Source organism: Homarus americanus, unplaced genomic scaffold (genome assembly GCF_018991925.1).
Source record: "Homarus americanus isolate GMGI-L3 unplaced genomic scaffold, GMGI_Hamer_2.0 scaffold11347, whole genome shotgun sequence".
Lineage (NCBI taxonomy): Eukaryota > Metazoa > Arthropoda > Malacostraca > Decapoda > Nephropidae > Homarus > Homarus americanus.
Genome location: NW_024725157.1, coordinates 12890 through 38542, shown reverse-complemented (window position 1 = coordinate 38542; position 25653 = coordinate 12890). Strand labels below are relative to the sequence as shown.

Sequence of the window (25653 nt, the reverse complement as noted above, 5' to 3'; positions counted from 1 at the left end):
ATGTTATTTTCAAAATATCTGGCCAGTATGGGTTGGATCATCGTGTCTCCGTCAGGGGTCGTGGAGTGGTGGTCCAGCAGGCGTCACGGAAGCGTTGTGTGTGGGGACATCTTAAGAGGCTGAGAGTGTTTTGTTTTTTCATTCTTGTGATTTAATTTTATTTCAGGGCTTCCTCAGAATGGTCAGACTGTTGTGAACGGTCAACTCTTGCCTGTGATGAACGGGATTGATACAGCAGAACTAGTCTCTGACGCAGGTGGGATTCGAGGTACTGTCTGCTACAACTTGACTTATATTTGACAAGTGCAGGTTGGAATGTTAACCCCAAAAAGAGTTAATATAAGGACATATCCACACAGCCTTGGTAAAAGACATAGATGGGATATTTCATCAGGCCACAGGTGCCACATCCAACCGGGTTTCTGTTTCAACTGGCAAACCCGGGCTTTCTACGTTCACCAGGTGCATGGTATATAACTGTAAGGGAGGAAGGTAGCAAATGAAGAAATGAAAATGAGAAGAGGGGGGAGAAAAAGATGGTCAAAATCGGGTACAGTATCAAGTCAAAAACGGTGTCAGTCACAAATCGATACATTGGGAGTCAAAATCGGTGTTATAAAATCCATGTTTAAATTTAGGGTACGGGGTATATATAAAATAAGCTTGATAAGTACATTAGAGGTATAATTTTTCATTAAAGCAAAATTAAAGTATTCATTTAAATACACATTCACTGCCGTTTAGTTCAACTTGGTATTTATTGCTTTAACCGTGATGACCCAGGTGTTGACAGCCAGGAAATCAAATGAGAAGAAGAGGTGGTGTTGCCCAGCTGTCAGTCAGGGAAGTTATTTTAGTTCTCTTCGAATATATCTGTTGCTACATCATCTCGAGTTTTATTATATATATTTAGGTATACTGTAAGGTAGACACTTCACCAGAGTATTTTTTCAGAAGGTAGGTATTTTATCATTGTTTTAGTAATTTATCCACTAGTAACTTGCATTCTTCTATGACAATTTATTAGGCACAGACCCTACTATGACGAATAAGTTGAGATATGAAAATGCCATAACTTTATCTTTCTTTCATAGAAAAGGAAAAGATTGAAACAAGTTCTAGTTAATGATGTACAGGTACTGTACTTTTGTGACCTTGACCCCTGGATACTATCCTGACTCAGAGTTCTTGTCGGCAGTACCACCACCGATGTCCCGCCAAGGGTCGTTTAGGATAGATGATGAGAAGCTGGAAAATCTGGACAATCGGGAGCTGATAAAACTTGTTCAGCACTACATGGCAGAGCACGAGAATGTACGGAAGGAGAATAAGGAACTACAGGTGTGCTTTCTGGTATTGCAGTACTATATGGTTGAGGGATAAGGAGTATACTGTGTGTGGTTTTCAGTTGGAAATGGGTTTGGTGGAGCCAGGCTTATTATATTGCAGGTAGGTTAATTAGATAGGGAAGATGTTTCTAAGGGGTTTGAAGTGTTTAATCAGACGAGAATGACAAAGTTAATCCCAGGTATTAGGAACCTTGAGTATGAAGAGAGATCAAGAAAACTGATGTGTATTCTCTGAAGAGTGAGGGGCCATATGATCAAAGTGTATGAATAGAAGTCAGGTTTAAATAAAGATGATACTCTTCAGGTATAACTAAGGTATTTAATCTAACAAATAGGGAGCATACACATAGCAATGGTTTTAAATAAAATAAATTAAAATTTAAACAAATTAGCTAAACAATGGCTTGGAAATAGCTTTGAGTGAGTGGAACAAATAACTGTAACAAACCTGATCATAGTTATGTTAGTGATATGTACTGGGTGTAAAAAGGGCTGCCTAGTACAGTAGGTCTGCTGCAGTGTCCTTTATTCTTTTGTTCTTATGTATATAAGACTTTTGCATCAATGATTACACATGTACTGTACAGTACAGGTACTCTGAAGTTATATGTCTTATTTCTTCATACAGAGAGTAACAACAGCATTGGTGAGGGACCAAGAACTTGTGTGTAAAGAGAACGAGCGACTTTTACGGAAGTTGGAGGATGTCAGCAGGTACAGTGCTCTACACATTGTTGGACTGAACTTACGAGCCTCGGCTATTTAATTTTTCACATCATTTTACATCATGGAATGTGTTGAAGAATTTTAAAATGCTTTATTTAGTATCTTTACTAGAATTAGGAGCATAGATTAACTGTACAGTAGTACCCCGATTTACGGCGATCAATTGAACCCACAGGGTACCGCGGAAAGTGAAAACCGCGTAAAGTGAACAACATAACATATGGGATTAATTCCAATAGAGACTGGCCCGACCCCCAAACTCCACTTTTTCCGACACAATACCTATGTTGTAGTAAAAATAACATCTAAATTTTATGATGGTATGCTCACACAATTAATATTTAAGAGAAATACAGTCGCCAGGTTAATGTCCATTCAAATAATGGACTCAAATCCCCCCCCCCCTCTTCCCAGCTTACTAGCTCCTACCTCTCTGAGAAATGTTTGGGTGAAACCACTAGATTTTAACTTTCAGGAATAAATAATACCTCAGACTAAAGTTAGGATAATATAATTGACATTTCTGGATTCCTTGCAGGTCAGGGAATATTTTGAATGTAAACTTCATATATTTTGCACAAACGATAAAATATTTGCTCTGTGTAAACCAAATTATTACATTAGATCTAAAATTTGTATGTCTAATGCAAAATCCATGATGTTTATATTCAAAATGATCATCATATTGTAAGAATTCCAGCAATGTAAATTATATTCTGGCAGGGTAATTTGTATGAATTTTATGAGCTAAATAAAAAAAAAGAAAAGAAATTATACTTCACTGTGTACTGTATATGAGTGGATGCACCGCGCCGGTTCTCTGCAAGGTACCGCGTAAATGAGAAATCGCGGAAGTGAAACCGTGTAAAGCGGGATAATACTGTAGTTATATATTATTTATACAGTATTTAGATATAAGTGTTTTGACTTCAGCCTCTCACCATAGATTAATTTTTATGTACTAGCATCTATTGTTATGAATTAATTGTTTTTTTTTACATCAGTAGATACAGTACAGTATTGTATAATGATTTCTTCTTAATATTAGATTTGAACTTATTTTGTTCTCCATTTATTTCTTTTGATTATTTAGTGGCAAAAATTATTTACATTACCATTTGTGCATTCTGTTACAGTACAGTAGTATGTGCATTTCATCCTCATAATCTTACAAAGGAAAGTGTATTGTTTTTTCTCACATATTGTATATATTTATGCATGTACAGTACTGCATATGTTTAATTATTAATCCATTGTCTTGCATACTCAGAAAACTGCAAACACATTTAAAATATATTTACACAGCTTCAGAAAATTTAATTGTGATAGTTTAATCTGATTGAACTGCTTTGATTATCATTGTTCTTGTGCTGTCACTAGAAGCTCACCTTTTTCTAATTCTGTTTAAATGATTACCTACCATTATGTGTACTAATATGAAATGCATGTTTAGCATAACAGTATTCAGTAATGTTATTGTGTTACTAATTCATGTTTAAGATGTTTAAGATTTTTTTTGCATTACAAATTACGGTATGCATGCATGCTCACATTAAATTATTTCCGTAAAGCAATTTGAAAGAAAAGACGAAGCATTTTAGAGCAATGTAAACAAATGAATTGGAACCTTAGAGGTGAAAATTGGTCGTGAACACAATTAAACTACAACTAGTATGAACAACTGCCAACTCTTCCTTCCAGGGACCCGCACTCAAATCCTAATGCCCAAAGTGAAGACAGGTAAGATATGTTTACAACCAAGATGTGTGTGAGTGTAAGTTGGTTGGTGGTGTTTGGATGATTATGTCCTTGTGCTGATGGTAGCTGGTGTGGTGTGACTGTAACCAGCTTATTGTTTGTGTCTGCAAGAAGCTATGACTACTATCTACACGCATTATAAGAATTCCTGACTTTCTCGCTGATTTTACCAAAAGGGAAGGTGTAAATTAAGTGGTGTATCTTGAGTTTAGGATTTTGTAAAACATAGAGTCAAAGGATTATGTGAGTGTGGAGTTTTTCTTCCTTCTAGCTGTTACAGTTGTCATGAATTATGTTAGCTATGCTGCCTATACTACTGTACCCAACATTGGAAATCTTGTCACCAATAAAATCAGTATAAAGTAGGAAAAGTTAGTCAGTTATGATATATAGATTCCCGTCTGATATGCAAGTTTAGATTTTTCGATTTGATAAAGCTGCAGGATCAATGAAAAGTTCTTTATGAACATTTGTTGGCTTTGCATGATGCAAGGGGTTGTTGGCTATGCTTGCTTTGAGCCAGTGGGAGGAGGTCTAGGAACTGTTAGGATTTAGTGACGCAAACCTCGCCGTCAGTGCTGTAGTTACAAGTGCATGATAATGTCCTTATGTCTCTCTTACTGCAATACTATGTATAAAATTGTATGGTCTTTGGCACATTATCATGCAAACTAAGAGGATTTGTTGTGTGATACTGACTGGTAAAGGGAAGCAACAAAGGATAACTATGAAACATGGTGATGTCAAAATAGGATTTATTGTTTGATATGAAAGGCGTACCTGTAGAGCAAAGACAAAACCTGGTTGTATCATCACTGATCACCAGATAAACACATCACAGAAGAGTGTAGGAAACATACATCAAGTGTAGAGCAGCAGCTGATCTTTTTATCTTGGGTATTCTGTTAGAACAGGGTATTAAAATTATCATGTTTTTTTGAGAAAAACCTAATTTAGAATTTATCATGGATTGTATGTAGGTTTCCATTACTGTAGAGTTTACATTTTTCTTACATTGTAGTACAGTACTGTGCTAACACCCACACTATGCACAGTAGATGCATGTGGTCTACTCACACTACTGGTGTTACTTATCGTTCCCCTTTCCAGCATTTTTGCATACTTGTTAATTCCTGTGGGATGGTCCACTTTTATCTTATTGTCTTTGATTAGCTTTGTGTTGTGTGATCAGGGCCCCCACAGAACCATAAGTAGATAGTGGAGAAATTATAACAAATTACTTAAACCAGTACAGTATATGTGATTAATGGAGTAATAGGTAAGTATTTTATTTGTTTTTAATGCTGGACATATTGATAGGCTAAAAAACAAAAGATACCAGTGGGTACAGTAAACTTTGTACAGTAATCATTAATCTGATAATTTAATTTTGAAGTATGGGCCCCCACAGGTTGGCTGCTTATCTAAATGCAGCCCTGTTTGTAACTGTCTGCTGTGTGTGTGTGTGGGTGTGGGTGTGTAACCAAAACTCTTTCTTTCTCTTATATTCTTAATACAATACTTATTTTGTTTGAATGTATATCAACCAAAATTCAAAATTTCCGCCTCGTGTCTACTTGTGTACTGGTTCCCCTCTGCTGATTATAATCATCTGGCATTAGCCAAATTAAATATTAGAAGTGGCATCCTCATAGTGAAAGGGTTAAAGCAAAGATAAATGTAATGGTGATAGTTTTACTACCCCAAGAACACAGGATGTTGAATTTTATGAACAGTACATGAGTCACTCCAAAATATTCTCCTGCTTGATGAATGGGGCTGTTTACATTAAATGTGTACCTGTTTACACAATGATAATTATAAATTATTATCTACATCCCCAATTATAATGTATTTAGTGTAGTCATCCCAGAGAAAATTATTGAAAATGTATATCACTTACAGCACTTCCTAACTTACCGTACTGTGTTGTAAATATAACCTGTACATATAGTATAAGGAAGTGTGTGTGTGTGTGTGTGTATACCAGTTAGGGGAAATGTATGTGTTTGATTTATGTAAAGTACATACAGTACAGTACTGTTTTTTGTTCTCTCATTATCTCAGATAAGATATAATTCTTGTGGTGTAATATAGATTACTGTAGTTCATAAATTCAGGTGTCTGAATATTTATTTATTTTTATTGGCTCCTTTTTCTTTACCGTTAACCATCAGGCCTTCCAGTACTTTGCTCACTTTTTCAAAACTTGACCCCATGCTAGGAAGTATCCTCAGTTATTTGACAGTGACCACCATATTCCAAACAGCCTTATTTCAGTCACGATCAAAGTCAGTGGAAATTAATGCCCTTAATATACACATTTATGTCCAGTCCTTACAAAATTTTCTGAAGCTCAGAATAACCTCAGAATAACCTCAGTTGTCAAATCTCCACCTTACTTGTAACCATGGACCACATATATGCCATAACTACCACCTTAATCTAGAGACTGCTTTTTGTCAGTGAGCACAGTACACCAAAATCAACTTGATTTCTAGGACCACCTCTTATTTACTGATCGTATTTTAGTGATTAACTTGCTCCAGTGGCCACCATACTACAGCAACCATTTTACTCCTACAACTATCCTGGAGTATCACGCTGTGAGGGCAGATTCTTTGCATTTTCTTCGTACTCTTGTATTTCTACTGTTTTATAATAATCCTCTTCCGTTATGTCTACAGCCTGTGTTTGTAAGAGCTTTACTTTCTTTTTCAATATTCCCTCATCATCACAGTCTTCCTCCTTCATATTCTCTTGTCAGTGTGTGTTGTCGTTCACCTATTGTGCCCGCTCAGCCTGCTATAAGTGGCGAGGAACTGCTTAATGCCTCAATGACTGGAAATTTCAACATGATGAGTGGTGGAAGTTCCAGAGTTTCTAATACACCTTCCTTTAGGTCACGTTCCCTACCGTCCTCATCATCTTCACAAGTGTGGATAAATCCTTTGAACAACAGCAGAGGAAAGGTGAGGCATTACCCAATTTCTGATTAAAAAAGTAATATATTAATTAAGTTGTACAGGTATACATTTCAGTACATTATTTTAGTTTATACAGTACATTACTCTTTAATGATCTTGTCATTGATAGTAAGTATAATACTCACCAGGATAGTGACTCGGGTCCCTCAAGTAGGGGTCGTGGTGCAGGAACATCACGAGAGTCATCACAGCGTCATCACCGTCTCCCAGACTCGATAAACAAGGAACTTGAGAAAAGACGCATTGGAAAAAGGTGATAACTCAAACTAGGTAGTTCCATTGTTGAAATGTGTTTTATGTAGTACCATTGTATATTTTATGGAGGAAGTTTTGTCACCACCAAACAAATAGTTACCCCATGTATGTCCACATGATAAATATGGTATTTGACTGCCTCCAGCATGACAGACCTAACGACATCAGGAGGAAGCAGTGGCGGGAGGCGTAATAGCTGGGATGAGAGGAATGAGTCTGAGGTTCAACGTATGAGGAAGATACCAGTGAAGAGCAAGAGTATGTCACCAGGTGTTGCTACTGGTAGAAGGTATGATCAATCAGTTTACTTAGTGGTGATAGGGAGGTACAGGGTATACTGTTTAATTTCAGGATACAGCAGGTTGATAGGTCAATAAGATCATACTATATGTAGTACAGCATTTCAAAATTAGATATTGGCAGACTTTCATATTTACTCATCTGTAGACCTTTACTGTATGTATTATATGACCATGAACAGACAGTTGGAGAAAAAATATATTGGAAAGGTAACTGTTCATATTTGACTTTATACTGACTTACACTGATACAAAAATGGACACACTCAGTGACAGACACACATCCTAAGGATTTGTCATGCAGGCAAGCAAGGGTAAAGTTGTAACACATGATGTTCTTCACTGCTCTTGCTTTTGCATTCTTGACAACAATGTAAATACTGTACTGTAGCTGCTGTTATTTACACATTTTCCTTAAACTTCTTTTCCTTTAAGACGTATGTTGAGTAGTCCTACAGATTTTCTAGTTTGTCACAGTTGATTGTAGGCCACCACAAGCACTTCTAACAGATATGTACAATACAGTATTTCATTTAGCCTACTAAGTCTCAAACTGGCACCAATCTCTGTCATCTTTGCTTTTTAAAATCAAGTGCACTTAAAGAGAAAAAGAACAATTGAAATATCATTAATTTTTCATGTTCCAGTATTGTGTGTTAAGAAGATTTAGATATGCTAACAAGTACAGTAATGCCATTATATAAGCATGCACTGATTGTTCTCTAAACATTATTGTATTCCTGTCCTTCAGCATTATGGCCATGAAGGCACAAGCATGTGTAGATGTTGTGTACTTTATAATGCAGAACTTTCTTGATCCCTCATTCAAACAAGTGTCGTCCTTTCTAAGTGAATATCTTAATTTATTCAAACATAATACTGGACTGTACTCAACAGTTGTTAAATTTTAAACCATTAATATTATATATACTATTTACTCTTAATGACCAATTCATCCTCATAACCTTTAGTGTTGTGTTAGCAGGTGATACTCTACTGTATTCTCATTTAAATTGCCAGTCGAGGATTTTGCTCAGAGTTTCATATATACTGTACAGTATTCACAAAAATGGTTATTAGTTTAGTATTATATCTACACATTATCTTTTGTAGTTTACTAGTTAAGTTTTCTAGTAATTTTGATCAATATCTACACATTATCTTTTGTAGTTTACTAGTTAAGTTTTCTAGTAATTTTGATCATTAAGTAAGAATGACTATGTATAGTGTTAATTCTTAAAATATAAAGAATATAAAGGACTATACAGTTTCAAACTATTTTGATTGAGCTGTAGTCATGACCAGTTTTCACTCAGTCATCCTTCAACTTGCAATTTTTTGAAAATTGTCTGTGAAGTCAACTTCAAAGTATGATTATATGTACTGTACTGTATATTGGAAACATCTTCAGGTAATTTTAGTATAAATTTTATCTAAATTCTTTTGTTTTAATTTATGATATTTAAGAGACCTGATGGTAATATAAAAACCTGATCAGTTCCCACTTATGAAGTTATTTATAATTAGTACACTGTAATGTAATTAAGAATGTTTGCTGTAAATGAAAGATCAGAATTAATTATTCCTGAAGCTCATATAAAGATATACTATACAGTTTCTGTACATGAAGAAACATACTAAAAGTTCTTAATTAGTATTGAGCCGACCCAGGTCTCAAGAGATGTGTATTTTCAATGGGTAATAGAGTTACTAAAAATATAATTAAAAAAAATCTTGATTACTACATCTTGGTCCATTCACACTTGCCTATAGTCACTACTAAGATTAAAGGTATAATTATTAGGGATAATATGGTCACTAAGAACTTTTGTAAAGCACCAGCTCTAAGGGTTGCCCCTGTGCTGTGCCAGTTTTGATTATACTGTGCTCAACGAGTACTTGAATCAAGTAATGATACATTTATCAAAGGATAAGTTGACCATTTGTGCATTGAATTCTTCTTATAAGATATAGTTCCAATAATTATTAAATTGGTATCAAAATTTATTTACATTAGTATATGCAAAAATGATGATGACTGTGTGGCTGAAGTGATAAAAAAATCTTTGACACTAAAATTTGTGTACGTTTTTAGCTCTCACTTAAAGTCGTGTGGAATAGTCAACATATATATTTACTGTATTGGATAAGTTAAGTTAATCTGAATAATATCTGGAAGTTACCTCTGCATGTATCCATTCATTATTACTTACAGCTGCTGACACAAGGTGAAGGAACATACCTCTGTCTTTTGTTGCCAATTGGATAACACTTTTAATGTTTTTTTGAAAGTGGATAGCAATGCCATGTGGAATATACATTTTCAGTACAGTGTATTGAATTTATCCATAATTTCTATAATAATATAGCAGGGAAACTAAGCTCATAGCACTCATACAACCTTCCAGTTGTGGCATCAGCTTCCCAACTTTCTAGTAAAACACCAGGACAGTAATTTTTTCCATTAGTGTAGGTAGATATTTAATGAATAACTTGCACGTAATGTTATCAAGTACAGTACTGTAGTTTGATCTCTATGGCTAAATACTATCACACAAAATTTTTCATTAAAAATTGTTCCCCATTTGCCATATAAAGTGTGATGCATATGAGGAAAACTTTTAAGATCAACCACTTAAAATTATGGCATGTACACTTTATATGGGGAATGAATACAATAATTCATGAGTCTAGTTATATGGAGGAGTCAGCTTTGTTGGCAAGCATGGTTTGTTGACCATGGCATGTTACAGTGGGGGCCGAGGTAAGACTCGCTCAAAGTCGGTGCCACGGCTGAAGGGTGGAGGACGGGGCGGTATCCCCCGCGGCCCTGCTGCAAGAGATACAGACCATAGACCGCCAGGTATGCGGTCATCGTAGCTGCCTAGCTCCACGTAGCTACTCGCCGTGCTGTTGCCTGCCAGGTAGCTTGCTTGTCCCTCATCACAACACACTGCTACCCCTCACTACTACTTCTTGCCTTTTATCTCTTCAAGAATACTGTACTTAATTTTAACCCTGTTATACATACAGTAGTGTAGTCTTCCCATGTAAATATCTGTCATCTAATTTCTAAGTACGTGTAACTTGGCTTTTCTTCACAGTCATGTACTCAGAGCAGAAATATAGGGACATACAGTATATGTGCTTATTTGGCTTATGCTCGCATCCTTTCTTTGCAGTTTATCATAACAGGGTACAGTATATAACACAGTATATGGAAAATCTATCTACTGTATATTCTTTCACAACAATAACTGTACATTAATTAAAATCTTTATCATATCTTCTATTTCCATATTCATAATTAAAGGTTCAAACAGAATCTTCTGTTGGTCTTGGTCTTCCCTGATACAGTATATTAGTTTTTAAGGCCCGACAATAAAACAACCTTAATACGTAGTAGGTAATGGCAAAAAAGAAAATCTTTTACTCTTGCAAAATTATACAAACAGAAGATTCACAGAACCTCTTGGGATATAAGGCAGGATTGTTCTTTAATGAAAATATAAATTTTAGACAAGTAAGGTAAATCAGGCAACTAAATTATTAGGTCTTATAAGAAGGTCATTCAGATATCTAGACGGTCCGTCCCTCGTAACGATCTTCAAGAGTGAAGTGCTTTTCCATCTGGAGTACTGTCACCCCATCTGGTCCCCGAGATATGCTAGGGACGGTCAGTTGATTGAAAATGTCCAAAGGAGGGCCACCAGACTGGTGCTTGCACTGTGGCCCCTCAGCTACCCTGAGAGACTAGAGTGCCTGAAATTGCCTAGCTTATACAGTACCACAGATGGGCAAGGGGGAACCTAATTGAGGTGTACAAGCACTCAGTCGAGTGCCCTTACCTGGAGCTGGCGGACGCTCGCCCTACAAGGGGTCACAGCTCAAGGTTGAAGAAGCCACTAGCCCAGAAAACTGTGAGGGGTAACTTTTTCGGAGTTAGAGTTGTGAACTCTTGGAACTATCTGCCAAAGAGTGTCATTGCTCTACATAAACTTACTGATAATTAGTATACAGTATAGTATTCAATAAACTTGGTAATTGAAGTTCCTCAAAACTTAGCATTTCTTCGAACATTCGTCGTGAATTGAAGAAGATCTTGTAACTGTTTTTTGTAGGCTAGCTAGTTTCTACAGAGCCTACAGGAGGTACAGTCCAGATTAACATGTGTATCTCAGGCTCATGATAATCTACACTACTCTCAAGAATATGTAGACTCATGATTCTTATATGTACTGTAATTCGCTTGTCTTGTACATTGGTGTAAACATGACTTCATTTTTCATTAGTTTACATTTTTTTTATGATGAGACTTGGACACATAGGTTACCATAATATTGCCTCTATTCACCCTTTCATTCCATGAAGTATCTTTTGTAATGAACTCGACCATAAGCCAGTAACGTATGAAGAATAGTATGAAGTATACTGTTGTTTGTGGTCTTACCTGGACAGACAGAAACTGAGGATGTGGAAGTTTACACTATAGTTTTCCCAGTACTGTATAGTAATTTTTATTAAGTATCCAGCCTACGGAAGCAGATGCATAACGTATCCAACATAGTTATAAATTAGGTTACACGAGGAAGAAAACTTCTTGTAGCTTTAAAGTGCTGTACTGTATTGTAGTTTGTCTTTATTTAAGTAACTTACTAAAGTACCGGGTACATACTTTACAGGTGTTTTAGGCACAGACTTATGCTTTGGATGAAGTAGAACTGAATTGATTTAATGGATATGAAGTTTGGAGACAATAATATATATTAAAAGGCAGGTTAATGTATCTCTTGGGTTATATTTCAAAGGCAGTATTTATAAGGAGGCCCTCCTCAGTGACAGCTCTTGCCAACATGGCTAATGCACTTTATTTGGGGATTACCACCCTACAAAACTGTGGATATGGCATCAAGAAATTGAATTGGTTGTTGTACAGGAATTGTTAATATTAATTTAACCATATGAAGTGGAAATAGGATACATATCTTGGTATAAACTATTAACTGTAGATCATAATTTCAAATGATTTAATTTATCTTCAGTGTGAGTACTATAAAAATGACATAGTAATGTATCACCTCCATACATCAGGTTTGTGTACACTTACAGTACCCGTATGTGTTAATTTGATCAGATATTTACCGAGTGAATTATTTTTAATTCCATTTTTTCCTTGGCAGGTCCCTCTTACCACGGCTCCTCGCTCCCGTCCGTAGCTAGCACATCACCAAACAACATCCATACTAATCAACTGTTGTATATGGAAGAAGATCAAAGCCAGGAACTTGTTACAGTTTAATTATTCACAGAAGGTTGTACTTGGTAAACTTGTGGGTAAGAATGTCTTAACTGTTTCATCATCTTGTCTTTAAATGTCCAGTTAGAAAGATGAACTTGTGAAATATATATTAACCAACTAAAGTGTTGGTGTAGGTGTTGTCTACACAAGGTCTTGATGTTAGTTACTCATGTTTCATGTTCAATTTAATCATTACAGTGTTGGTGAATGCTGAGAAGTGCAGGTATCATTATATTACAAAGAATACAATGAGGAAATTGCTGTTATTATAACTGAAAAATATTTTGACATTGCTAACTTGTTCTGAGCAAAACAGTTTCCATTCAGATAGGTTCATTTTCTATCGGTAAATTTTCCCAGAATTTACATTTACAGTAATGAGTGAAGTCTTAAAATTTCATAGCAGTTAATATATTGACCAAATTGTGTCCACATTTCCCAGTTACATTGTTGTATAGTGGAGAAAACTTTACCCTGTGTCATTGGTGCTTCCAGAAAAGCCACCTTGTACTCCCACCATTGTTGATCATGTCATTTTTCTACATACAGTATTCAATTAAAGATCCAAGGCAGTATATGTCACGGCAAGTACATTTACGTACTGTATATAACTCCAGATTTAAGGTGCATTTTTTTTTCAAGTTTGGTAGTACAATGTAGCAGAGTTTAAAGATATAGCCAGGTAGATTCTTACAGTTGTAAAGTTATGAAATTGGAGTGAAGTAAATCTTGAAATTATGAGTGTTGAACTACTGCACAGGTACAGTATAATTAACTTGGTACAATAATTATAATCTTGACAGTAGCCATATGGTTCTTGTTTATTGTCATAATATCATAAGCCTTTTCTTCCTGAATTATGCTGTCTTCAGCATGTGACCTTCACTATCAACTACTCTGAAGTATACTGTACTACTTTCGCTATAATATGCTATACCCTGAAGTATGTGACCTTCACTATACTGTACTGTCATCTCAACATGGAGTGATGAGACTGATGAATATGTAGAACATTGCCCAGGTATTCTGTTTATCTCTTTCTACCCGTCTGTAGACATAATTTTTATAAGGACAATAAGTTCTCAATTTTATAATCACCTGTGATATTTAATTTCGATGGTACTGTACTTGATAAGGAAGTTCTTCACAAGATCTTGGATGAGATTGTATTTGCAAATTCTAACATTTTATGACCTGTCTAGATTGACCAGCTGAGCACTGAAGAGGTTCTGGCCAATTTACACCTAACTTGATATTCTCTTTGTCCTTATTCTCAACTTCGCTAGTGCCAATAGTGTTCTACTTCCTCTGTATCTACCACGTCCTTCTAGATGTTCTCTTTTACTTCTACATAGATGATCAATGTTTTCTGCCCACGCCCCATCAGCTGTCCAGTCTTTCATGTACTCTATACTGTATCTTTAAGACAACATAATAGTAAAAAGCAAAATTGAAGAAAAAAAATTTAATTTAAGTTCACGCTGTACAGTATTGCTCTTAACCGGGAGTTACATTTGATAATCCAGCATCCGCCGTAAAAGTTCTTTACACATTTGAGAAACAATCCTGACTCGATATTGATTGGAGTATTATCACATGCAAATTTATATTTTTATTTTATACTGTATTGTACTCAAGCATTCAAACTTCTAACCCTATGCCTTGTTTCTTTTAATAATTTCTCCTCATCCAGTCTCCATATTCAAACAAATAAATTTCCTTGTCTCAAATTATCAAGCCTTTTGTGTTCAGTTCTCTTGATTGTTTCCTGTCTCTTCCTTTTGTTTCATTTCCCACTGGCATTAAACTCTCCTGTTCTTTTTATGCACAGATGAAATATAAAGACTAGATTCACAACTTATGTTCTCAAAGCAGTACACAGTAACAGCATCATCTATTAAATACAGCTGTAAGGTTATCTCCATTATTTTGTTAAGCAAGGAACACTTACTTTGACCATAAATTCCATATCTGTATTGTAAAGGGAACTTTGGGAAGTGCAGTATTGTATTTGATTGATATTCTTGGGTCATACAGGTACAGTATAAGAACATACATTACAGTACTGAACTAGTAAGGGATAAGGTAAAAGTGTTGCCCAAGCTGCCATTGATTTCTCTTCCTTGGTCCCATGTTTCGTCATAATGGTTTCCTTCAAGTACTATTATTTTCCCCTTTTATGGAGGACTGAAGGGGAAAGGATGGCCCAGTGACTGTGGATATATCAGTTGTGGTTTTTACAAGCTGGTGTGGAGATGGTATCATGTATGTATTAGTGTAAACTTCATACTACAATACCTCTCAAGTAACACTTCTTTCTCAGTGCTTAATATTATCAGGGCCCTACATATGTGAGAAGCCATAAAGTAATAACCTTCTCTGTCTCTCTCCTTAATTTTGTATGACCCAACTCCTGTCAATAAGTGGACATGTATACAGTAATTGGAATTTAGTTTTATCCTCTTTAGATCCAGTTGTGCCTATTGAGGGTTTCACTCCACTTTTCATGTATTGGACGTATTTTCACTTCAGTTATGAAGGCTTTTACCACACAATGTACATTTCTTATAATTTATAAAAGTTTCTCCTCTCTTGTACTTTCTTTCAAATGTGTACTTGATAGGGAACCCTCTTGTCTCTTTACACAGTACTGTACTAACGGTGTAATATCTTTAGTATTAAAAGTGTTGTCAGTTTTACTCGATGTAATGGTAAATTTGTTAATCTCTGTTACTGGGTTGGTAAAACATGAGGTTTGAAGACTTAAAAGCTACTGGCAGGGTGTTGGCTGCATACTGGTTGGACCAATATTTGACAGTTATCAACAGTTTGGTCAATATTGAAATTAACACCCTACTTATATAGTACTACATATGGTATGGAGATAGTAATTAAAATCTCTAGAAAAATTTCCCTACCTGCCACTTGATGCAAAGTGGAAAAGAGGCAAATTAATAAAAGACTGCCCAATGGAGGTACTTGTTGTCCCAAGACAGAATATTGTATAGCCAAGTTGGGGAAGCCTTCATCAAATAGTGGATTGCTATGGGTGGATAATGATTATGTACATACACTGAACACCTTTTTTTAAAGAACAACATGAACTACTGCATTTCAGCAAAATGCAACTAACCTTTTGAAGTACAGTACAGGTACTGTATATATACAGTAATACACTGTACAATACAGTCAAAAATATATATGCAATTGAATATGAATATTCTAGTCAGCTTATGTTTAGATGAGTAAAGATTAAGTTTCTCATCTTCCATGACAATTTCAAATAATTTAACTAGAAATTCAGGTATGGAAATGATACTATTTGTATTGCTGACTAACATCTGAATATATCTTAATTGTCTTCAGTGTGTTCATATGGATTACTTCATTGTATAATCATAATTAAGCCATTTGGAATTAACATACAGAATGTAGAAACCAGTTGTACATATTCAGTTTATATCATAACTGTGTCTTGCTGATGTTATTAGTTTTTATTTTGGTCAGTTTTCATAGCCAATTAGAGTAGAGTATTGAACAGAAGTTGTGCCATAATAAACATAGATTTTCAGCAAAAGCATATTGTTCACTTAAGATTAGTTTATTTAATCTCATATTTACCAGTTCAATCACAGTAACAGCCAGACAATGTGTAATATATTTCCTGTGATATCTGCTTAGACTTTCAATTAATGAAATCCTGTATTTTGTTTAAAATAATTAATGTAAAATTACAGTGGTCTTTTAATGTCCTTAATTTTTTTGTCACCATTTCTGATAGATAGACCAATGTAAAAACTACTGCAGAAAGTCACTGTTATTTTGTTGGGAATTGTTCCTAGAATGCACTACCTAACTTAAACATCACTTAACACCTCAATATCTCACAATAACCATGGATAAAGCCACTGATGAGAATCTCAAGGGCTGATCCAGGGGGTGTCCAGACCCCCCTTTTCATCAGAAAATTCCATCCAAAACTTTTTCTGTAATGCAGTATTGTACTCGAGCATTTTTGTCTAGTAAAAAGTAATGACTATTGACCTCAGAATAACTCCTAATATCAAGTGCACATGTGTTCAAAATGCCCATGATGTTGGTCAGATTTAAAAAAAAATTCTGGTGGGGGGGGCATTCAGTGCCCCCCCAACCCCCCAAATCCCCCAGCTGGGTAGGCTCGCTTTGCTCTCCATGTTCCCCCACCCAAAACTTCTTGCCCCTCCCCCCCCCCTTTTTGATATCCCGGGATCCTCACCTGCATTTTTATCAAATGTGTACAGTTTCAGATCGTCTAAGGAGTGGATTTCCAAGTCACATAGTGTCCTTTTGTTCTATGTTCAAAGAGGAAATGAAAGAAATATGTTCAGTTTTTGATCCGGCAACCATGCTTTTCACCAAACACAAAAGCACTCGACCTTTTTTATATAATTTTTGCCACTATATCAGCTTACTAGCCGTTTGGGCGCTCTATCCAGTGTTAGTACAGGAGGGGAAACTTGTGATGTTTGGTAGGTCACACTTCGCCTGTATCCAGGCTGAGGCTTGAACTCTTGCCATACTAGTGAGAATTACGTTCTTAAATCTTCTGTGACGTTTTTACATTCTGCATTCAGTTAATAGATTAACAAGCGCCATTCTATGAATTTTGTGTTAAGAAAGTGGGCCCAAAATTTATCCTGCAGGGGCCCGCAACTGAGTTTGGCCGCCAGTGTACGCCTTGATATAACTACAACAGATAATACGATTAAAATATTCACTATCTATATATACGTATGTAACCGCTATCTATCTATAAATAAATATATTTACGTATCTATAGCGTCATATTTATGGAAGACAGGACGTGGGAGTGGGAAATTTTACCTCGTACGTCTGGCTGCCGTAAACAACTGTTGATACGATTATTAGGGCCTGGAACAGTCGTTTGCCAGTTCACCAACACCGTGTTTTGCACCAATCAGGATATTGGTGCCGCGAACCTGCCCAGAGTTTCATACAGTGTTAATGGGCAAATTTTATCATTACAGTTTGTGATCTCTTCAGGGATTCTTCTCCCACTGAAAGCTGCCCTCTGTAATCCAATTATCGGTGGTGAGTACCAAGTGTTCCTCAAGAACAACAATGATATTATTTTTTTTTAGGGAACGTTTATTTGTGTGAAGTAGAATTAGTTTATGCCACGTAACTTATAGCCGAGTTATTGGAGTCGTGTATAAATTCGGGAGGTTTTATGTTACTTTATCTGATTGAAAATTACTGTACTTTCTCTAGTTTGATAATATTAGTTTACCTCATTTTATAATACATGTATTACTTTCCCTGATTTAACATTACTTTCCTGCTTTTAGATTTTTTGTTAGCTTACATTATAATTTAAGATTCTTCGAGAAGGAGGAGGAGGAATTCTTGAATCTTGTTCTGGACAAAAAAAAATTGAACTTGCATTAGTTTTCTTGGTACTAATTGTCTTGTAAATTTTCCTCCAAACAGGTGGCGTTGCAGCCCATTACACCTGATTCTTTAGTCAGTCCACATGGGCAGTTGAACTTTGACTGGAGGTATAGCTGTCAAGAGCCGGAACTGCTGTGAGTGTAAATGTTGATATTGTTTAGTGTTTGGTACAGTATTTGGTATTATTTCGCTTGTTCCCACCTGAAGAATTTTGAGAATTTTATGGTTGCAATCAACAGTTTAATTAGACAATACAAAGACACATTTTTTCTTTGGCATTCCCTTACAAACAATATTTATATGCCAGTGGTCGGTTTGGATGTGAGGTTAGGTCGTTTGCGAAAGAAACTTCTTTGAAGAAAAGTCTTAGAATTGTAATGGCTGAGTAACTTATTATTCTTCACCAATACTCTTTAGTACAGTAATTGTAACACTGTATTTGTAATCTGCAAGTCACCAAAGATATTTCTTACATGTAAAGTCAAAGAAAAAAGTAGTCTTATCCGTTCTAGTGTTATAATCCGAAACCCATGATGAAGAATTTGGGTAAAGTGACAGCTAGTATCGAGGTTAGTCTGAAAGGGGAACTTTACCCAAATTCTTTATGGGTTTCAAAACAGAAGGCATGGCAAGGGAAAAAAAGAAGATTTTAATACTCTAGTAGTATCAAAATATTAAAATTCTATAGGTATTATCAACTGTTCTGATGTTGGCAGTGACCGAATAATTACATTACAATACTGATAATTAATTGTAGCCTAGTGGTTGGCCGTGCCTGGTGCAGTAATGGTGGAAGGTTGGCTGGCGTCTGATCTTGTTTTTAGTACTATTCATGGTTTACAATGATCAAATATTGCAGCTCAAATTCGTATAAGACGAATAGACATTTTATCGATACCGCAGCCTAACTTACCACACTAGCACATTGATTTTCACTTCACACAAAAAAGAAGTTAATCGTCCTGAAAATGCCTGACTTATTTACTATCTTGCGTTTCGGCTATTAAGGTCATGATGTAAATTTTGCTTAAACTTCACTCAAAGGTACTCATAGTACATGCTGATTAAGGATCTGGATTCAGAATTTGAGGTATCATGAACTTTGGCAATACGAAAATTCGCTTATACGATTTTTTTTTAAATTACCACCTCCTTTTCGTGTTATGAAGGCTTCCACCGCTTTTACTAATTTGTCTCCCCCCCCCCCCAATAAAAAATAAATAAAATCGTGCGCCCACTGACTCACCTGGGGCAGACATTTCCTCTCCCAGGCTGAAGCAGTTATGGTTATTTTTTAACTCGTAATTTCTAGTAGATAAACTTAACTTTCTTCATATTTATTTTCATTCAGTTACATTCACACACAATCCAACTTACAGAATGTGAAACAAATAAATAGGATAATTATCATAAGGTAAAAAACCATGAAGGGAATGTAAATTTCTTCGTGTGTGAGCGGTAGGGGGCGTTTTTATTTAACATCAAGACTAATATTTACATTGCGGTTGTGCTTGTTTGTGATAGATGGATGGAATTATTGAGCCGTTAATGTGGTTTGTGAGAACATGTGCTTTTGTCTGACAATGGTGAAATAATTTACACACACATACACACAGGACGTTCGTATCTGGATTAGGTGTGGGTCAGTGTTCGCCTTTTACACTGATGTTGCTATCACTGTGGAGACTGCCCAGCATGAGGAGTACTGAGGCTGTTCAAGATATATTTAGTTTTGACTCTGATGACCTTAACATGTCACCTCACTAAGGTTACGGTGATTTAAATCCAGCGGCTGCGAGGCATGGCGTACACGGGACATCAGGATTCCTCTTAACATTCTAGTTTGTTTATACCCCAAGGGAGCCATTACACCGCGAGGCCACAGTTGCTGATGAACACTTCACACACTGGATCATGCGAAACAGCAGCCCTCACCACCTCCATACCAGACACCACCTGACCAAACACCGGGTTCTCTCCTGTCTTCTCTGTCCCGTTCTTCGTGCAGATGCCAAACACGGTGTCGCTCTTGGGACATCCTCCACTGCACCCCACCACCAGCGCCTCCTTCAAGTGGACGATGGGGTTGTTATCCCACGCTTTCCTCTCTACCAGTCTTCTCGAGATGTATGTGCTCGTTTGGGGGTTCGGGTGTTTATACTGTCCGCCCACCAACATCTCTCCGCCCTCGTCTTTATTGTCAACTCGAATCATCTTTGAGCCGAGAAAGGAAGGACCCAATTTGCCAATACACAAGGCCAGGAATTGCTTGGCCAGGTGCGTGTGGCTCCTCAACCTGATGTGGACACGGCCGAGGGTGCGGTACAATACACTCAGCTCAAGGAACACCTCAGGGTTTTCCTTGTCCATCAACTCCTCAATCACTGGCAACTGGGAGAGAAATGATCGGGTATGAACAAAAGATTATTATGGTGAGAAAATAACATTAAATCTACCACAATCGGCAAATTTCGGCACTTGTCTCATGGTATACGGAGGAACATTTAGTTAGACAGGGTAAAAGAAGAACTGGCATGAACTACACTGTTTCTATTTCTCTCTACGTGATCTTACCTTAATCGTGACAAGGGGGTCCACCGTGATGTCCTTAGGGGCTGAGAGGAGGACTTTCCCCTGCTCCCAGGATAAAGTTGCCTGCCGAGCTTCATCTACGAGAACGCAGCAGGTTAGGGGCCACATACGCTGGTCCTCATTGTCTGTTCCCTCCTCAATGTCAGTCACGCCTAAAACTTCTCTCGTTGGTTTGGTGTCCTCTTGGCTAGCTGAAGCTCCCTCTTGGCTAGCTGAAGCTCCCTCTTGGCTAGCTGAAGCTTCCTCTTGGCTAGCTGAAGCTTCCTCTTGGCTAGCTGAAGCTCCCTCTTGGCTAGCTGAAGCTCCCTCTTGGCTAACTGAAGCTCCCTCTTGGCTAGCTGAAGCTCCCTCTTGGCTAACTGAAGCTCCCTCTTGGCTAACTGAGGCTGCCTCTTGGCTAACTGAGGCTGCCTCTTGGCTAACTGAGGCTGTCTCTTGGCTAGCTGAAGCTCCCTCTTGGCTAGCTGAAGCTCCCTCTTGGCTAACTGAAGCTCCCTCTTGGCCAACCGAAGCTGCCTCTTGGCTAACTGAGGCTGCCTCTTGGCAAACTGAGGCTGCCTCTTGGCTAGTTGAAGTTGTCCCTTGGTTAGGTGAGGGTACCTCTAGGCCAGTAGGAGCTGCTCCTTGACTGGAAGAAATTGTCGGTTCCTCTTTGTCGGTAAACCCAGAAGCTCCCTCAGAAGGAGCGAGATGACAGGCAGACGAAACAGTTAAACCAGATAACTCGGAGTCTACATCCTGCAAGAGACCTTTTGCTCTCGCCTCTGATTCAAGCGTCATCAGCTGGGTTTTAGACGACGACATAGTTTCAAAATTTGAGAAGCTGATAAATTTGGAGAAGGTATCGTTCACACCTTTGTTAAGTTCATAGAGGCTGTCAGAGCGTCCACACAACTGGATAACACTGTTGATGGCTTCCAAGAATCTACTCGTGGTTCTGCGTTTATCTTCACTGTATAATTTTTGAAGGTGATTTGCGTGGTTTCTTAGGTCATTTTTCTGTTCGTGGATGGAGACGTCTGCTGTGATGACCTCATGGCCGTGTTCTAGGTGGCCACGGAGGAGGCACTGTCCACAGAGAGGCTGCTGGCACTCCCTGCACCAGTACTGCATTTGTTCCTCGTGGGAGCTGCATACCTCCTTCTGTAGTGATAAAAGTGGCTTATTAGACGAGCTTCATGGGGTCTTCTCTGTTACATCTGAGGGCCGTCTTGTGGGTGATATATTTGTGTGTTCGAGTGAGTGTATAGGAACTTAATACGTACATAAAGTTAAGTGTCTATTGAAATAATAATGTAATTGGCACGGCTGACATGAAACTATATACAGTAGATACGGTAACCAACTCTTATTCCCCAACCAAGCAATTTGACTAAAATATCACACCCATAACATTAATTCAGAAGTTATCACTGTAGATTCATAGAGTTTTACTTTTTTACTTTCATTCTCTTCTATGTTTACTTTACTGGAGATCTACGTGTTTATAAAAGGTCAAATTCGTTTTACAGAAAATCTCAACTGGCTAGTTTTTTAATTAATATTAAATTGATATATTTTTTAAACAAAAAGAAAAAAATACAAAGCTGAGTGTGTAATATTTCCAACTGAATCAACACAATAAAAAAACAGTAATTAGTGTATTATGCTCCACTGTCCTTTATATAGTAACTTAGATGACTTTATCTATACATTGACGTAAGTCAGAGCGCGCCCAACAGTTTCTATATGGTGAGAATACCTTTAATGTATACAGGTAACATTACCCTGGTCAAGGTGTACTCCTCCACTACCGCCAGGAGGTCGTAGTTCACTGGCAGGTTCTTGAAGGCGTGGAATGAATGCTCCTTCTTACACTTGGGGCAGCAGCGAGGGCCAGTCCTTATCAATGTCGTCACACAGCATCGACATATAGTATGGCCGCACAGCAACACCAGCGGCTGTGCACTTTTACGGCCGTAGGTTGACAGACACACCATACAGGTAGTGGCGTACTCCATGGTGTCTAGACGAGAGTCACGCTGTCGAGGAAATGAGAAACAACTCGGTTTAATTAAAATGTGTGTGTGTGTGTGTGTGTGTGTGCGCGCAAAAAGGTACGTGATTCATATTATTCATATAATATATCCAGGTATAAGGTATAAGTTTAATGTATTGTTTTTCCTTGGACGGTGAAGTGACTTGTACTGTAGAGTCGGGGAGGGTCTGAACTTTAAAAATGCCCTAAGGCGATTAGCTGCCCCCACCCAATTATTAGACTATTGACTCAGTTTCTTTATGGTTCCACAATATAAGTATCCATAGAAAGTTTGTTTTATAAGGATGAGGTGACTAAAGACGATCATTAGGGGATGAGTGTCAATGTTTTTATGGTTACTCCTTAAAATTTTCTTTCATTATCACAGAAAGTGAAATGTATGGTATACTATGATATTTTTTTCGTATGATGCTATTGTAGTCGTCGCCTGGCTTCAGCAATTAAAGTCTTGAAAATAAATTCTTCAGTATTAACGTGGTGGTTAGGTGATGATAGTAATTAAGTAAGGTCGACTGTACAGGGAATAGTGACAGGAAATAATTAAGTACCTGTGTGTGTATGTATATGTTACCTTAATATTCTAACAATTACTAAGCACCAGACAACACACCTGACAAATAACAGCACTGGTCTAGAACTCGTAGCAACTATCTATCCCTTTTAGTAATTGCTTAATGTCTTTCGATCACTTGCACGGCATTCCAAGCAACTAATTAATGCACAATAAGCACACATTTCTATAACTGTGTATCACTTTAAGCCTTTAGCTAACTTAACCTAACCTAATATAATGCTTATTTATAATTCGAAGATATCTACAGCTCTTAGGACTTCAACTTCGGGAGATTTTCTAGGTCTCGGTAGTTTCCTCGCATTCCTATACCTTTCTAGTGCCTATTAATCACTTTTTTTCCATTTTCATAGTAGTCCCAAGGTTGATCTACTTCCTATTCATAAATTTCCTAGATATCTTAGCTAGCTTATGATTCTTAAAAGTACTTATAACATTAAACAAATTCCTTCTTAGCAATCTTACTTTTTATTATTGTTATTTTTTAGCACTTGACTAGTATTCCAGCACCGTCCTAAGTTTGACTGGAGGGACTACCACTTATTGACACTTCTATTTACCACCTCATTAGGACATAAGTTTCCCAACTCATTGAACTATTAAGAGCAATATTATAAGTCTACCTACCACGCTGTACCGATAAATCGTTTCTTGGCAGTTCTTGATTTACCCGCTGTCTGGATCAAGCACGATACACGCAATGTTAACGTGAAAACAGAGATGACGATTACTCAGGCAGCGACCAGGAAGAACACCAACGGAGAATGAGACCCGGGAACAATGCAGCTCGCTTATATATGAGAGAGACGCGTATTAGGACGGAGAGCGCGGCGGGTCGATACGTTTGAAATTCACTCGTCGTTGTCTGGGGCCCCAACTCCTTATTTGGTGTTGATGTTGACAACCCGTGTGTGTGTGTGTGTGTGTGTGTGTGTGTGTGTGTGTGTGTTATTCAGGTGAGTATTCCTGTGTGTATGATTATTGTGTTTATTTAGAATATTTTGTATATATCATTTTATATGTGAGTATTGTTTTTTTTTTTGCGGGAGTATTGTCTTGTGTGTGAGTAGTGTTGTGAATAATATTTTGTGTAAATGTATTTGTATGCGGGAATGTGATAGGGTAAGTGTTTTGTATGATAGCGTGCGTATTATTTTTTTGTGTGAGAAGTATTTATTTCGTGTCCGTATTCTTTGAGTGAGTATTTTGTATTACGTGTGGATTTGGTCGGTGTATGAGTACTTATGTATGTAATTGTGAGTACAGTCTCACCCAATAGTTCGTTAACTCTCCCAGCCAGCTATTGCTGCACTGCTTGCTTCACATGTATGAACTTGAGTCTGTTACTTCGAACCTTTAGATTCATTCGTATCGGTTTCACGTTCTGGTTGGTACTGAGGCTTGAAGATGGTAGTTACGCAGATTCTGACCAGGATAAAGCTGAGGCATTGAACAGCTTCTTTTCCTCAGTGTTCACAAGAGAGGATGCAACTAACCTTCCTGCGTTTGAGGACAGACGGTTCGACACAGCACTGACCCACATTGTGTTCACAGAAGAGGGTATTAGAAATAAACTGTCCAGGCTAAAGGTCCATAAGAGTCCTGGACCTGACATGGTGCATCCTAGAGTGCTAAGGGAGCTGTGCAACGAGCTTGCAGAGCCCCTGAAGATTCTGTTTTGTAAATGCCTGGATGAACAAATGGTCCCCAGTGAATGGAAAGTGGCTTATGTGAGTCCTATCTTCAAGAAGGGCGATAGGCACTCCACGAACAACTATAGACCGGTGAGCCTGACCAGCATAATATGTAAAGTACTTGAGAGTATTATCAGAGATGCAGCGATGGAACATCTACTACGAAACAACCTTGTAAAAGATTGCCAACACGGTTTTATGCCGGGGCGCTCTTGCTTGACACAATTGCTCAAGGTATTGGATATTTGGACCCATATTCTAGAACGGGGTGGTAATATCGACAATATTTACCTAGATTTTGCCAAGGCTTTCGACAGTGTACCCCACGAAAGGCTGAAAATCAAACTGGAAGGGTACGGAATTCGGGGAAATGTCCTAGCGTGGATAGAAGACTTTCTACATGACCGCAAGCAATGTGTGGTGATTAATGGCACGAAATCGTCATCTGTACCTGTAACAAGTGGGGTACCGCAGGGTAGTGTATTGGGCCCGCTGTTGTTTGTTTGTTTCATAAATGATATGCCTGACGTTGTACACTCCTCCATACAAATGTTTGCCGATGACGCCAAGTTATTTCGGGAAATTAAGAACCAAGCGGACTGTGAAGAGCTGCAGAAGGACCTCTGTGGGCTCC

General features: G+C 37.5%; 2 protein-coding genes across 10 annotated transcripts in view; one reads left to right on the top strand and one right to left on the bottom strand.

Moving 5' to 3' along the window:
* Nucleotides 1-16409, top strand: part of LOC121864746 (kinesin-like protein KIF12) — a 52369-nt gene extending 35960 nt beyond the window's left edge. For 3 of the 9 annotated variants that reach the window (XM_042363906.1, XM_042363902.1, XM_042363903.1), the window contains 9 exons: nucleotides 167-268; nucleotides 1199-1341; nucleotides 1978-2063; nucleotides 3777-3815; nucleotides 6601-6805; nucleotides 6949-7073; nucleotides 7221-7364; nucleotides 10128-10298; nucleotides 12555-16409. In XM_042363906.1, the coding sequence (XP_042219840.1) occupies nucleotides 167-268; nucleotides 1199-1341; nucleotides 1978-2063; nucleotides 3777-3815; nucleotides 6601-6805; nucleotides 6949-7073; nucleotides 7221-7364; nucleotides 10128-10254 (971 nt within the window). In that variant the 3' untranslated portion in view covers nucleotides 10255-10298; nucleotides 12555-16409. The remainder of the gene's footprint in view (nucleotides 1-166; nucleotides 269-1198; nucleotides 1342-1977; nucleotides 2064-3776; nucleotides 3816-6600; nucleotides 6806-6948; nucleotides 7074-7220; nucleotides 7365-10127; nucleotides 10299-12554) is intronic. The other 6 variants (XM_042363911.1, XM_042363905.1, XM_042363904.1 and 3 more) reach the window with 5 other exon arrangements.
* A 3036-nt stretch (nucleotides 16410-19445) lies between these two features.
* On the bottom strand, nucleotides 19446-24085 carry LOC121864745 (E3 ubiquitin-protein ligase TRIM32-like). Its single transcript, XM_042363901.1, has 4 exons — nucleotides 23953-24085; nucleotides 22483-22737; nucleotides 20699-21859; nucleotides 19446-20515 (listed from the first exon to the last, which is right to left on the bottom strand). The coding sequence occupies exons 2-4, from the start codon at nucleotides 22714-22716 to the stop codon at nucleotides 19991-19993; spliced, it is 1920 nt and encodes a 639-aa protein (XP_042219835.1). The 5' UTR covers nucleotides 22717-22737; nucleotides 23953-24085; the 3' UTR covers nucleotides 19446-19990.
* Nucleotides 24086-25653: the final 1568 nt, after the last annotated feature.